The sequence below is a fragment of the Copadichromis virginalis genome, linkage group LG1, assembly GCF_057382275.1.
Source record: "Copadichromis virginalis isolate Kocher_CV1m ecotype Utaka linkage group LG1, C_Virginalis_male_GT1.1, whole genome shotgun sequence".
NCBI classification, from domain to species: domain Eukaryota; kingdom Metazoa; phylum Chordata; class Actinopteri; order Cichliformes; family Cichlidae; genus Copadichromis; species Copadichromis virginalis.
Genome location: NC_140618.1, coordinates 38602176 through 38617021, shown reverse-complemented (window position 1 = coordinate 38617021; position 14846 = coordinate 38602176). Strand labels below are relative to the sequence as shown.

General features: G+C 44.8%; 1 protein-coding gene across 3 annotated transcripts in view; it reads left to right on the top strand.

Annotated features, from left to right (window-relative positions):
• The window catches only part of large2 (LARGE xylosyl- and glucuronyltransferase 2), a 137190-nt gene extending 123315 nt beyond the window's left edge, over positions 1 to 13875 (top strand). For all 3 annotated transcript variants that reach the window (XM_085461828.1, XM_085461837.1, XM_085461845.1), the window contains 9 exons: positions 112 to 216; positions 401 to 513; positions 925 to 1050; positions 1453 to 1608; positions 4389 to 4552; positions 4639 to 4917; positions 5658 to 5804; positions 5902 to 6097; positions 9597 to 13875. In XM_085461828.1, coding sequence (XP_085317954.1) covers positions 112 to 216; positions 401 to 513; positions 925 to 1050; positions 1453 to 1608; positions 4389 to 4552; positions 4639 to 4917; positions 5658 to 5804; positions 5902 to 6097; positions 9597 to 9794 — 1484 coding nt within the window. In that variant the 3' untranslated portion in view covers positions 9795 to 13875. The remainder of the gene's footprint in view (positions 1 to 111; positions 217 to 400; positions 514 to 924; positions 1051 to 1452; positions 1609 to 4388; positions 4553 to 4638; positions 4918 to 5657; positions 5805 to 5901; positions 6098 to 9596) is intronic.
• The last annotated feature ends 971 nt before the right edge of the window (positions 13876 to 14846 follow it).

The following is a 14846-nucleotide window of genomic DNA, read 5'->3' as shown; positions in this document are numbered from 1 at the left end:
CGCTCATTTAAGTTTATTATGTTTGTGAACTGTTGAGGGGAAAAACTTGTTGAAAAAGAAGAATGTTTCCTGAAATTTTTGCTCCTCAGCTGATGGTTGTTTCATTCACAGATAAGCAGGTGATTGGTCTGGTGGAGAATCAAAGTGACTGGTACTTGGGCAACTTATGGAAAAACCACAAACCGTGGCCTGCGCTGGGAAGAGGCTTCAACACAGGTAAACGGGTTTTTGATCGAATCTCTGAGGCTGGCAGGTTTGCTCCAAACAGCACAGAACCTGATGTCGTCTCATTCCTAACAGCACAAAGAACCTCAGTGTTTGAAGAGTGAACGTTTAGCCCAAAGTGAACGTTTTAAGTTAATGTCACATTGTTAGCCAGTGTCCTGCTTCGTGGTTTCAGGCGTCATTCTTCTGTACTTGGAGAGACTGCGGCGAATCGGTTGGGAGCAGATGTGGAGGCTGACGGCAGAGAGGGAACTTATGAGCATGCTCAGTACATCACTCGCTGATCAGGTTAGGGATACCTCCAAACAGGATTGTCAACTCATTACACACCGTCATCAGTCTGTGGCCTTCACTGTAACTGATTCTGGGTGAGGACTCCTTTGATTGTGACTCCGTCGCCTCGGCGCCCACGTATACAGCTCATCAGTGGCATCATCCTGGCACTGACGAGCTGTTGGTGTTTTACAGTCTTGTGTTTGTTGAGCTTTATTGAATTTTTTAAAGACTATTTTTTTGTTGTCTTGGAGAGCAGGGCTGCAGAATTAGACCCTGAGGCCACGATGAGTCATGCTTTCACAAATTTGATTCTGTTTACATCATCACAAACATCAGCAGCTCTGATCTATGCATGTCTACAAAGTAATCCTAGTGTTAAAAGGATCGAGGCTCTTGATAAAGCGGTGTGTTGTCTGTGTGCAGGACATATTCAACGCCTTCATAAAGCAGAACCCAGTCCTGGTGCACCAGCTTCCCTGCTTCTGGAACGTTCAGCTGTCTGATCACACGCGCTCCGAGCAGTGTTATACCGAGGTGTCTGACCTCAAGGTACGCCAGCTCGCACCATCAGGTTTGTCGTTTACTGCCATAGGCTGCCGTCAGGCTGAGTAGCAGAAACTTGCAATCGTGGCTCAAGAGTTGGGAGTTCGCCTTGTAATCGGAAGGTTGCCGGTTCGAGCCCTGGCTCAGACAGTCTTGGTCGTTGTGTCCTTGGGCAAGACACTTCACCCGTTGCCTACTGGTGGTGGTCAGAGGGTCCGGCGGCGCCAGTGTCCGGCAGCCTCGCCTCTGTCAGTGCGCCCCAGGGTGGCTGTGGCTGCAATGTAGCTGCCATCACCAGTGTGTGAATGGGTGGATGACTGGTTGTGTAAAGCGCTTACCCCAAAGCGCTTTAAGGACTAGAAAAGCGCTATACAAATACAGTCCATTTACCATTTGTTATGGTTTCAGGTGATCCACTGGAACTCTCCTAAGAAGCTCCGCGTCAAAAACAAACACGTGGAGTTCTTCAGGAACCTCTACCTGACCTTCTTGGAGTATGATGGAAACCTGCTGAGACGGGAACTGTTCGGCTGCCCGACGCAGGCCAGTCCAGAGAGCGTCAAGGTTGGCGCACACACACACACACACACACACGGGCGATATTTGTGACAGTAGCAAACATCTGAGAGTAATCATTTAACATTGGGGGAAAATATTTCAAACATCACTCAGACTGTGTCAGGCAGGAAACAATAACATCCACCTGTTTTCTTATCTGCTCGTCCAGTTCAGGGCTGTGCCGAGCTGAGGTCAGCTGATCTGTCTCTACTTCACTTTGTGGCCTTTGCTGAGTAATATTGTACGGGGGCAGCGTCGTGGTTTCCACTGTTGCCTAAAGTATCTAGTAGTAGTAGTAGTGAAGTTTATTTGTTAAATATTTATGATGTTACCTGTCAGCTAAACACATGTGCATGTATCGTTTTCCAGTCGATTCCCATGAGATTAGTCTGCAGGACAAATCTTGTTTGCAATATGTTTTTATCTTTTGTTTTGTTTTTTTGATAAAGGAGGGTGTTTGGGGAAGAAAGAGAGAGCTAGGACAGACAGAGACAGAAAATATTTTTTGTGCCACTGGTTTATGTCCGACAATATTTTCACAGACCAGCCTTTAAGGTGTTGCGTATAAATACAACAAAATAAAACCAGTACCAAAAAAGAAGATTTATTCATAACACTCGGGAAAAGATCCAGGAAAACCGAGTTAACGATAAAAAACATTAAAAAAATAACGATAAAAACCCTGAAAACCATGAATTTCACACCCGAGCCTTAACACACACCGAGCCGACAGGCTAGCAGATGACTCCTGCAAGACCAGAGGTGGAGGTTTGTGCATTTATATTAACAACGCTTGGTGCATGAGCTCCACCTAATCTCCAAAACCACAGACAGTGTCACCACCCAGAAACGGATCACCATGTACCCCAACCAGAAGCCTTGGATGAACCAGGATGTTCGTCTCCTCCTGAAGGCCCGCAACACCGCCTTTAGGTCAGGAGATGCACACGCCTGCAGTACAGCCAGGGCTAAGCTAAAGAAGGGCATCAAAAAAGCCAAACACCATTACAAAAAGAAGGTAGAAGAACACTTCTCCAACTCCAACCCCCGACGCATGTGGCAAGGACTCCAGACCATCACAGACTACAGGACCACCAAACCCTCCCCCGCATCCTCTGACGTCTCTTTCCTCAACGAGCTCAACAACCTTTATGCTCGTTTTGAGCGAGGGAATCCAACAACCACAACCAAAGCAGACATGACGCCAGACCACCAACCTCTGACTCTCTCCTCCACCGATGTAGGAGCGGTGCTGAACAGGATCAATGTCCACAAGGCTGCAGGTCCTGATGGCATCCCCGGGCGTGTTCTCAGAGCGTGTTCTGGGGAGCTTGCAGGAGTGCTCACAGACACATTCAACCTGTCTTTGGCCCACGCTGTGGTACCGGCCTGCTTCAAATCCACCTCCATCGTCCCAATACCCAAAAACTCCAACCCATCTAGCCTCAATGACTACCGCCCAGTAGCACTCACCCCCATCATCACTAAGTGCTTAGAGCAGCTGGTCCTAGCACACTTCAAATCCTGTCTCCCCCCCACCCTGGACCCCCACCAATTCGCATACCGCCAGAAACAGGAGCACAGAGGATGCAGTCTCCATCGCACTGCACTCTGTCCTCTCACACCTGGACAACAACAACACCTACACCAGAATGCTGTTTATAGACTTCAGTTCAACATTCAATACAATCCACCCCTCACAACTCACAACTGACAGACCTGGGCATCAGTTCCCTCATCTGCAAATGGTTACTGGACTTCCTGACCAACCGCCCCCAACATGTCCGGCTGGATAACCGCTGCTCATCTACAATCACAATGAACACCGGTGTACCACAAGGCTGTGTGATGAGCCCTTTCCTCTACTCCCTCTTCACCCACGACTGCAGACCTGCCGGTGGTTCTAACACCATCATTAAGTTTGCAGATGACACCACGGTGACCTACAGGGAGGAGGTGGATCGTCTGGGTGAGTGGTGTGACACAAACAACCTGCTGCTTAACACTGAGAAGACCAAGGAGCTCATCGTGGACTACAGGAGGAATGCTGACCCACATCCGCCCACCTACATTAAGGGGACGGCTGTGGAGCGTGTGAGCAGCTTCAAGTTCCTGGGAGTTCACATCTCCGAGGATCTGATCTGGACGACCAACTGCTCCAAGCTGGTCAAGAACGCTCACCAGCGCCTCTTCTTCTTGAGGACTCTGAGGAAGAACCACCTGTCCTCAGACATCCTGGTGAACTTCTATCGCTGCACCATCGAGAGCATCCTGACCAACTGTATAACAGTCTGGTACGGGAACTGCTCTGCCTCGGACCCGAAGGCGTTGCAGAGGGTCGTGAAAACTGCCCAGCGCATCGCCGGAGCACCACTTCCTGCCATAAAGGACATCTACAGGAAGGAAGATATATCTATATCATGGCTAAAGCACTTCTGGATGGATGCAAACTGCATTTCGTTGCCCTGTACCTATGACATGTGCGATGACAATAAAGTGGAATTCTATTCTATTCTATTCTATTCTAATGACAGACGACTCACGGACCGGTACCGGCCGGTGGCTCGGGGGTTGGGGACCGTTGGGTTAGAAGATAAAGGAAATTGAAAATGACATTTAATTGTTGTAACTGTGGCCCTGCGACAGACTGGCGACCTGTCCAGGGTGTACCCTGCCTTTCGCCCCATGACAGCTGGGATAGGCTCCAGTGCCCCCCGCGACCCTGAAAAGGATAAGCGGAAGCGAATGGATGGATGGATGTTGTAACTGTGTGTACTTTTGCTCAGCTACAAAAGGCTCTGGAGGAGCTGGACGAGGACGATCAGTGTTACGACTTCCGTCGAGAGCGACTGACAGTGCACCGAGTTCACCTGTATTTCCTGCAGTATGACTACACGCCCACTGAGGACAACACTGACATCACTCTGGTGGCCCAGCTCTCCATGGACAGGTACTGAACCCGTGTACTGTAATCATCTCCTGGCTTGGATCTGTGTGCTTTAAAATGTGTGAAATGACCGTGTGTGCCTGCTACAGGCTGCAGATGCTGGAAGCCATCTGTAAGCACTGGGAAGGCCCCATCAGCCTAGCTCTCTACATGTCTGACGCTGAGGCTCAGCAGTTCCTGCGTTATGCCCAGGCCTCCGAGGTCCTCAAGAACCGCAAGAACGTGGGTTACCACATTGTCTACAAGGAGGGCCAGTTCTACCCGGTCAACCTGGTGAGGAACGTGGCCCTGAAGAATGCCAACACACCCTACGTGTTCCTGACTGACGTGGACTTCCTGCCAATGTACGGTCTCTATGATTACCTGAGGTAAGTCCAACTGTCCTGTTGTAAAAAAACCTTTTCATGGCTTGTTTTTTTTTTGTTTGTTTTTTTGAAGAGTGTTACATACAGATGTGGCGTTATAACTGTACTTCTGATACCCTTACCTTACCACTGACTAAAATAAAATAGAGTAATGAACTCTGATGCCTACACCTTGACTTTCCGCTGTGCTTAGAGGTTGTAATGCTGCGCTGTGACATCCGTTGGTTCTGCGCTGACTCATTTTCCTTATTGCTGCGAGTGGAAACGGTGTTTGCTCCTCAGTGAGGACGCTCTCCTGCTACACAAGATGAACTGAAAACAAGAGTAGACATATTTTAACACTCCTTAAAATTATTATTGGACAAAGAAGAGATGACGTTTCCCTCCTTTTCACCAGGATATTCCTGCCATGATTCGGTCTAGGATTTCTGTCTATTAGCCAATTCGTTGCGAGTGTTTTTGACTCGATTATATCCGCCTAATAGGAGACGCACTGATCACAAAGTGCTGTGTAGTCTGAGCCCAGCATTAGAGGTGAGTCATGAGTCCTGCATAAAATCCTTTTGGAGTAGTTTTCCTAACCAAGAACCAAAAATCATTCATTATATATTATTCATGGCATTTCTGGAAGTTTTACTTACTTTGAACTTTCAGACTGCAATCCTGTTTTCGAGGGTTTAGTCATCCCTGTTGGTAGATACGTGCTGCTTTAGCTGCCTCTCACTTCCTGTTTGCTGCTGCAGAAAGTCTGTGGTGCAGATGGACATGGCTCACACAAAGAAGGCTCTGGTGGTTCCAGCTTTCGAGACCCTTCGTTACCGTCTGTCCTTCCCCAAATCCAAAGCCGAGCTGCTCTCCATGCTGGACATGGGGACTCTCTACACCTTCAGGTTTCTAATTACAAACCAAAATGAACTTTTCTGATCAGTCGATGATGATTGGAGGATTATTTAACTGGCAATGTCTCCTTCTTCCTGCCTGTCACAGGTATCATGTGTGGCCAAAGGGTCACGCACCTACCAACTATGCCAAATGGCGAACGGCCACCACGCCCTATAAGGTGGAGTGGGAGCCAGACTTTGAGCCATACGTTGTGGTGAGAAGAGAATGTCCTGAGTACGACCAGCGCTTTGTGGGCTTTGGCTGGAACAAGGTGTCCCATATCATGGAGCTGGATGCACAGGTAAACGTGCTCATGTACACAATAATCTAGTCAAAGATGGCAGGGGAAGAACGACTGGGTGGGGTGGGGGGATAGTAATCAGTTATAAACTGATTTAAGTAAATCCTTTCGTGTTTCGCTTGTCAACTCAGATGTCCGTGAAGTTGTCCCGTCCTTAGCAGAAAAGTATAATGTTTCTATGCTTGACTTTCTCTTTCTCCAAACGTGGCACATCGAGTTGATGCTAAAGAGCTTGATTTTGGTTTCATATGACCACACAGCTCTCTCCCAAGCCTTTTCTGAATCATTTGGATTTTTAAAACTAAGTCACGTGCCTCCTTAAACAGGAGGACCTTGCAAGCGCTGCTAGATATCAGTCCAGTGTGGTGTTCTTGTTGTCTGTGGTCCAACATCTTTCTCATGATCATCTTCACCCCATGATGCAAGAGCTCATGTGGAGGTCCAGACATAGGGGAGAGTAATGGTCATTTTATATTTCTTCCATTTCTGATTAATCGCCTTCTCATCAAGCTTCTTGCTGATGGTCTTTGGTCTGTGCCTCATATGCATAATGTATAATGTAATTAAATTTAATTGCAGTTGTAATCTGTGTGTCACATGAGCTCACAGTCAGTATGTGGGAGTCTGGCTGGGCTGTAGGATCTCAGATGCTTGTTTTACTCAGTGTCATATAAATTATTGTATGCCTTTAGTGTAATGTAATGATTGAGCAACTTCATAGCAACATTCATGTGCTTTTTTTAAAATAAGGCAACAGTCCTACTATATTACTTCAGCCAATACCTTTTGATTAGCCTTGTCTCATGCTTTCTTGCTTTGTGGTAGATCTTTGTTCTGTTTTCACTGAGATATTTGAATGCTAATCAATAAAAATCAAAATCAAATCAAATCAAAATCAAATTACAGAGAGTACTCCAGTGATCCCCTATGAGCAGGATCCTTAGTGGGAAGGAGGAAGTCTCTTTTAATATGGCGTTATTTTTGTGCCACTATTCTGCACACGTAAAAAAAAATTGCAGGTGCAAGTGTTGCATTTTGAGGAGAAATTTATTTTGAGCGAAGAAAAGCTTAATTCGAGTGAACAAAATTCATTCCTGCGTGCAAAAACTGTATTTCAGTGTTTGCTATTATCCACACAAACACACACACACACACACACACACACACAATAGCAGCCCCTCTCGCTCAGTTTTTGCATTTGCGCTCACTCGCAATGTGTTGCTCGTGCTCTCAACATTTCTGCCCGTGCGCATTCAACTCTTTCTCTACACCGTTATATTTGTGCCACAAAACCAGCCAATCACAGACTTGGATGCAAAAATATCTGATTGGTTGTTCTGGTCTCCAATCAGCTCAAAATGGCGAAATGCAATATCCCAGAATGCATTTCGTCCCAAACTCAAACGAGGCAGTGGCGGAGGAACACAGAGTGGCGGAGTTTGAAATATTACTCTTTCTGGGTCACAAAATAAACTTTTAAGATATTTTCATGCGAGAATGGTGCTGTGTAAACTTCAAATCTCTGCTCGATTCATCAAGACATCACATATATGCATAAGTGCTCTAACGTTTTTGGAGACGCCTGTTAACCACCAGCTGACCGGGTGGGAACTCGGGTTAAACATGATGTATGAAGCTGAACTGACAAAAATTCGGCCGACTACACCACCATAAATCATAAAGCCTTTGAACTAAAACGAACGATGTTGTGACAGTGATGTACACATGTATGATTTGTATCAGCTTCATGTTTCCAAACCGATATCATGGTCAGCAGCTTTTACAGCTGTGGCTCCAGCAAACATCAGCTGATACTAGAAAGTAATATTAAATAAATTCTAACAACAGCTGATCAAGCTTGAACGTGCTGTTGTTTAGAGCGACATCCGCTGGTTCCCTGTTTCTGGCGCGAAGTGGGTGATAAGCAAACAAGAGAGACGATCAGCTGATCATTGATCAGTTTCATGATTGAAATAGCAACAGAAGAGGGAGGGGGGAGAATGAGAGAAGAAGAGGCAGCTGCGCAGCGTAACGCCAGAATAACTCCAGCTTTGGTGTTTTTTTCATTCTCGCTGAAGTCCGGGACGAATCGCGTTCCTTTTCCCCTCAATACGGATGTATTGTAATTGGTCCAGCCCAGAGTTGATCATGACCAATTGGCTAATCCACCACCTTTCATTGTTTATACTGTTACAAAAACAAACAAACAAACATAAAAATGAAAAATCATCATCGGCCAACCAGGCATATGTCCGGTATGCCCAGTGGCCAGTCCAGCTATGCGATCAGCTGGTGGGTAACAGGCATCTCCGAAAACGTTAGAGCACTTATGGAAATGTGTGATGTCTTGATGAATCGAGCAGAGATTTGAAGTTTACACAGCACCATTCTCGCATGAAAATATCTTAAAGTTTATTTTGTGACCCAGAAAGAGTAATATTTCAAACTCCGCCACTCTGTGTTCCTCCGCCACTGCCTTTTTGAGTTTGGGACGAAATGCATTCTGGGATATTGCATTTCGCCATTTCGAGCTGATTGGAAACCAGAACAGCCAATCAAATTTTTTTGCATCCAAGTCTGTGATTGGCTGGTTTGTGGCACAAATATAACGGTGTACAGAAAGAGCTGAGCGCGCACGGGCAGAAATGTTGAGAGCGCGAGCAACACATTGGGAGAGAGCGCAAATGCAAAACTGAGCGAGAGGGGCTGCTATTGTGTGTGTGTGTGTGTGTGTGTGTGTGTGTGTGTGTGTGTGTGTGTGTGCACGCAGCAATGAATTTTGTTCACTCAAATTTAGCTTTTCTTCGCTCAAAATAAATCTCTCCTCAAAATGCAACACTTGCACCTGCAATTTTTTTTTACGTGCGCTCAGAATAGTGGCACAAAAATAACGCCATATTTTAACAGGAAAAAGACTTCCAGCAGAACCAAAACCATGCTCCTCGTGGGAGATAACGTACAGTTTATGCATCCCAGAAGCTGGGAAATGACTGTGTTCCAGCAGCCATCTAACCATGATGCAGTATGGAGCCTAAATCTAAAATGAAGCATTGTCCACATCCATTCACCATATTGTGGAGCAATGTGTGTTTGAGATTTAATATGAATTTCTGTGTAATGGGAAAGATTTGCAATTTTTTACCAATGGATCACAGTTAATTGCCATATTGTCACAAAGAGATTGCATGTAATTGCCAGCCTGTCCCCATTAAATTTCAAGCTGATAACAGATGAACTCCAGGTTATTGCCATTTTATCACCTTCCTGTTGCAGACCTGGGCAACCAAAGATTGCAAGTTCAGTGTACACACTCACGATAATTTTGGTCATCATTTTTGGCTTTTCCCCCGCGTGACTGTAGCATAAAATTAATATTCTTAAAGGGAGTATTTAACCCGTCCCATCGTGTTTTGATAAACTTACCCAAACTGTGAGTGGAGGCTGAAAGCCATTTGAAAATGCATTTGTTCTCCATTTATCATCTCTTTCTTCTTTTCAGGAGTATGACTTGATGGTCCTGCCGAATGCTTTCATGATCCACATGCCCCACGCTCCCAGCTTCGACATCTCTAAATTTCGCTCTAGCTCCAGCTACCGCAACTGTCTGAACACCCTGAAGGATGAGTTCCACCAGGATCTGTCCAGGAAGTATGGCTCTGCAGCTCTCAAGTACCTCACTGCCCAGAGAAACATCTAGAAAGTAGACTTGTTAAGAGCAGCTCTGTCAGCCCTGCGAGCTCCGACGTGTACTGACGCTGGAGGGGCTTGGAGTGTATCGAGTGTGGATATAAGCTTTACAGCCCTTTTGAGCATCCCCGGGCTCCTGTGCATTAATTCTCCAGTCGACTGCAACTCGGAGTGACTGAGGACCGGACGCAGAGACGAAAACCAAAACAGGACAGCACAGCTGCGGATTTGTAACGCGGGACTCTGACACGGCCGAAGGGGACAATAGATGAGAGTGGAAACTGATGGGACTAGCTTTAAGGCGAGGAAACAACAACCATATTCTTACAATTTGTTCTGACAATCAGGGCTTTTTTCAAGCAGACACACAGTGAACCAGTCGATCTCCACGGATATTTGGATATTTGGCACCTGGGGGAAAAACTTCCGACATTAGGAATCATATTTGGGAGGCACGTCGAACTGGAGAAAGATTTAAGCCTTATCACTTTCCTGATATTTACTAAGATATTTAATATTTTCTTTTCTTTTTTTTTCTTCAGTGCAAATCTGAACCAATGATAGTGAGCATTTGCATTTACAATGTTTTGATTATGGCTTTACACAAGAATCAGTTTTTTTTCTTTCTATATTTTCTGACCTCTTATAAAGAAATCCATAGTGTCCTGGTCAAACGATTTAAGTTTCTTCTGTGGGCTTCAGGGATGTGCTGTGTGTGTGTGTGTGTGTGTGTGTGTGTGTGTGTGTGTGTGTGTGTGTGTGTGTGTGTGTGTGAGACAGAGAGAGAGAGACGGAACAAGCGATCCAGCTGCATCACTGGGCACGTCTTCAACACGCTTACAGCTCGTCTTCAGTGTCACGCTTGCTTCTGTCTTGCATGTAAAGAGTTGCACAACACGTTCTTTTCATGTTGGAAAAATCTACATTTTTCTCCCATGATTCCTCCCTTGGAAACAGAAAATTATTGATGAGATGTGTCATTACCAATTGGGACCAACTCACACGACCAACACCGACACATAATTGTCAGTGATGAGATGAAGCTATTGGCTTTGAAATAGGAGCACGGTGACGGGCAGGAGCTTATTTTTTTGTGCCATTACATTTATAATGTGTCTGAATCACTGGATTGTACGTGCCATCTACTGTACTGTTTTACCCACTGTGCTGCTGTTTTTGTAAAGTCCAGCTGAAATGTTTCTGCAGCCAAAGTTCAGTTTTTTGTTATTCCAACTTTACCTGCAGACTAGAATCTGAAGGATTTCTGCAGTTTGTTGTCAGATTATTTTGATGCAGATCGAGTCTTCTAATCAGGAGGTGACGTTGAATTATAACAGGAAAAAGAAGCTTCTGTGTCCTCTTCTCTTTGCCAAATTGAATATTTTTCCAAGCTAATTTTACATGAGATTTGAAGCTATTTAAAATGAAACAGCTGACCGGCTAACTCAGAACACAGGATGTGCTTGAATTTTTACTGACAGAGAAAAGAAAAGAGTAAAAAAGTAGTGTAGTGTTCCCAACTTTGTGTCATAGCCTGTTACATGATATCAGCGACGGGCTCGGTCACTCAGACCCGTCAATAAACCTGGAAACCTCACAGGAATAACGTTGGTGAGGGGTGGTGCAGTTGGAGAACTACATCCTGCACTGACAACCTTGTGATTGCTTTAGTTAATGCGGTCCCCCGTAGTTTTTTTTTGTTGTTGTTGTGAAATGCCAAGTTGCAAACGCTCCCTAACTAACCACTGAGTGATAGTAAAACTATCAGGAGTGCGACACAAACCTGAGAAACTTCAAAGTAAAAGTTGTATTTTTTCAATGAAATGCACAACTTGTACTCTGACACCTGACGTTCTCTGTTTCAGGTCAACCAGAAACCTGATAGTTTCACGATTAGTTAGTGAGTGTTTGCAGACTAGTCTTCCATATGAACTACAGGTGACCATGGCAATCTTCTAGCAACCAAAGAAATGACAGGGTAGTTTTCAGTGCAGCACTCTTTGTGATTAACGTCACTGAGGGACAGCAGTCACCCACCACCAAGCATTCTCCAACCAGTTATTCCTCCTTACCCGACGAGCCTGCAGGCCTGTGAGACTGGAGACGAATTAATGATGTAGTGAAATCGGAGCATGAGGTCACTGGATATCAAGCGCAATTACAGTAAACTTCCTGTCCAGCAATATTTGGTGTTACATTTGTTTGTAAGGCTGTTTACATCCACCAAACAAAGTTACAGGTCAAAGTCTGACACAAAAGGCTTTTTTTGTTTTGTTTTATCTGTTACTGGCACAAAAGAGCTTCAGTACGTTGATGTCACAACTGGTAGTAGGGACTCAAGAGCAGAGCGGTTTGACGTCTCCAAAAACAGTTTATTTACAACACCGGTGCACGATATATACAGTGAAGGGAAAACATCCAACTCCAGGGAATCACGGGGAAGCTCTCTCACACTCGCTCTCGTCTTCTCACCCAAACTCACACACGCTCACACGGTAGGGAGGTCACAGGTCCAGGAAGGAAAGTCTGTGGTAGAGGAAAGGGAGTCACTCACAAATCACGAAATACTAAGCAGATAAGCTGGGAGAATCACTAACGTCTGTAGTACAATCATCCAGCGACGAGAAGATCTGTGCTCCAGCCTCAAATAGTGCTTCAGGTGATGACAGCTGATTGTTGTCAGGTGTGTGGGCCAAGGGCGGGAGCCCACAGTGAGCTCCGCCCAGGCAGAGAGAGAGAGAAAACAAAACAAACACATGCAGCAATGCGGAGCCGGCCGGCAGGCACGGAGACCATGACAGTTGAGGCTTCATAAAGTCAAGATGGTTAGTTTTTTTCCCACCAATGCACATTTATTTGCACTTTGCTCAGATGCATTTAGAAAAGTAACAGAGCCGTGAAAGTGCAGCATCAAGAATTAAATACAGTGTGACTGAATATTTTAAAAGGAAGATTATAAGAAATCTGATTTTCTCAAAAGATGATGTCCATTCAGTCTTAAAGTGTGGTTGAGGATGTCATCACGTGGAAATCAGTGCTGACATCTTGTGCCGGTGGTTTGTTAGTCTTTACAGTGGGGACGCTAACCCTGCACCCAGTTCAGATCTTGATACCAAGCTAAGAGCACAACCAGTCTAGTCAAAAATATCTGACGTGTATCAAACTGAATAACTTGGTTACAAATGGGTTTTCTTTAAAATCACAAGAATACAGCGAGCGTCCGAATCGGTAAATCTGTTGACAGCTACATGTTCAAGTTGTAAACATCCAACAGCAGCAAACTGGAATGCAGCCGTCAAACCAGAATGCTTCTCCTGAACTTTCCACAACTGATCCGTGTGCTGCAGAAAGATATTTATTTCAGTTGGACTTTATTCATTTTCTGTTTGTTTTTAATGATGCTCTGTCCAACATTTCCAATCAGTAAAGTATGATGAAATACATTTGTCATGTTGTTATGACATGTAGCATTGGACATGATGGATAAGTCCTACTGCTTCAGTTTAGTTTAGTTTTTGGTTATTTGAACGCTTTGGTCAGTTATGCTCAGAAGCATCCGTGTTTAACGTTATGTTGGAGCTGCCTGCAGGCTGATCACGATGTTTGCATCCTTCCCTGTAGCGCAGGAGAGCAAAACAAGTACCAAGGTGCAGCGTTATCGCTTGTAGCAGCATCGCGCTGTAGTTTTGTTTTTGAGCATTCTCTACAAATTTTCATCTCTACCTGCATTTAGAGGGGAGGGAAAGGCAAGCGGAAAAGACTTCAAGCAGATCTCGTGTAATTTCCACTGCAAATACGGCAAACATGGGAGGTGGGTCACGAGTGACGGTGTATGTGACGGCCGTTTGACGAGTCCAGACGGTGCCGTGAAGAGCCCTGCTCCCTGTCCACTCCCACCCACACCACCTCTATTGCCGTGTTGTTGATTGTGGTAAATGCTAGTGCCTTTGCTGTATTGTGAAACTGGATATTGATTGTACTGTTGTACCGACAGGGCCTGGGGATAGTCAGGCGCTCTATTTATTATTGTTGACTCAAATCGATCATATTTTTCTATGTAAGTGCTTTAAATAAATTTGCCCTTTTTATCACTTGGTCTGTATTTAGTTTTTCAGCATTCTTGACAAACACGACTCCGCTCTGCATGAGGATGCAAATACTCCTCAAGCTCGCTAAAGTAGCATTAAATGAACAAACGCTGCAGCATTTGGATCCAAGGATGTCTTGGGAACCTCAGGAATTCAGAATATTTGCCAAGGTCAGTGGTTTTAAGCCGGCTGAATCTTCCATGTGTGTAATTGGCCTAGTGAAAATTCCAAATACAAACCAAATTGTTTTGGATGAATAGGTCCCCTGATGGCTCTCATCCCTTTTAATGCAAATTACAATACAGTAATTGGATTCAGAACTTTGCCTGCAGTTTGTTCAGAAGTGAATCATTTCTTAACAAATTGGGGTGAGAGAGTAGAAAAGCAAATGAATACACATTTAGAAAAGCATTTATGTTTTCATTCATATATATGTGTGTGTATGTGTGTGTGTGTGTGTGTGTGAAGCCAGAAATGCCGACAATACAAAATATTCTGAATATGAGGGAAAGAGTGGGCTGCAATGTGCCCCGGGCCATTTAAGCTTTTACAAATGCATCCAAAATATAGTAAAATGTAGCATAAGATGGAAATACATATAGTTACATACGTGTAGTATGCCCTTCTGCTTCTCTGCGTTACATCGTCAAATGCAGAGCAGGTCTTCATCTCATGATTAGCACATGACACATAGACGTAATATCGCTCAAGCTCCCATTTCACAGCAGGAGAACATCCACTTCACACCTCCAGTGTTCTTAGTAACAGCTTATCAGTTCTTAGTCGGCTTCCCTGCATGTAGGCTAACCAAGCTCATATGTGAGTGTAAGACTGTACAAGAACTTACTGGAAACCTCAAAGTACCTTTCATGCCTGTTTTTTACTGCAGTTATTTTAAACCTTTTCAGTAAAATCACTGCATTAAAGTGATCTGTGACATTCCTCAAAGACAAGGGCAGAGCTTCTTTGATGGC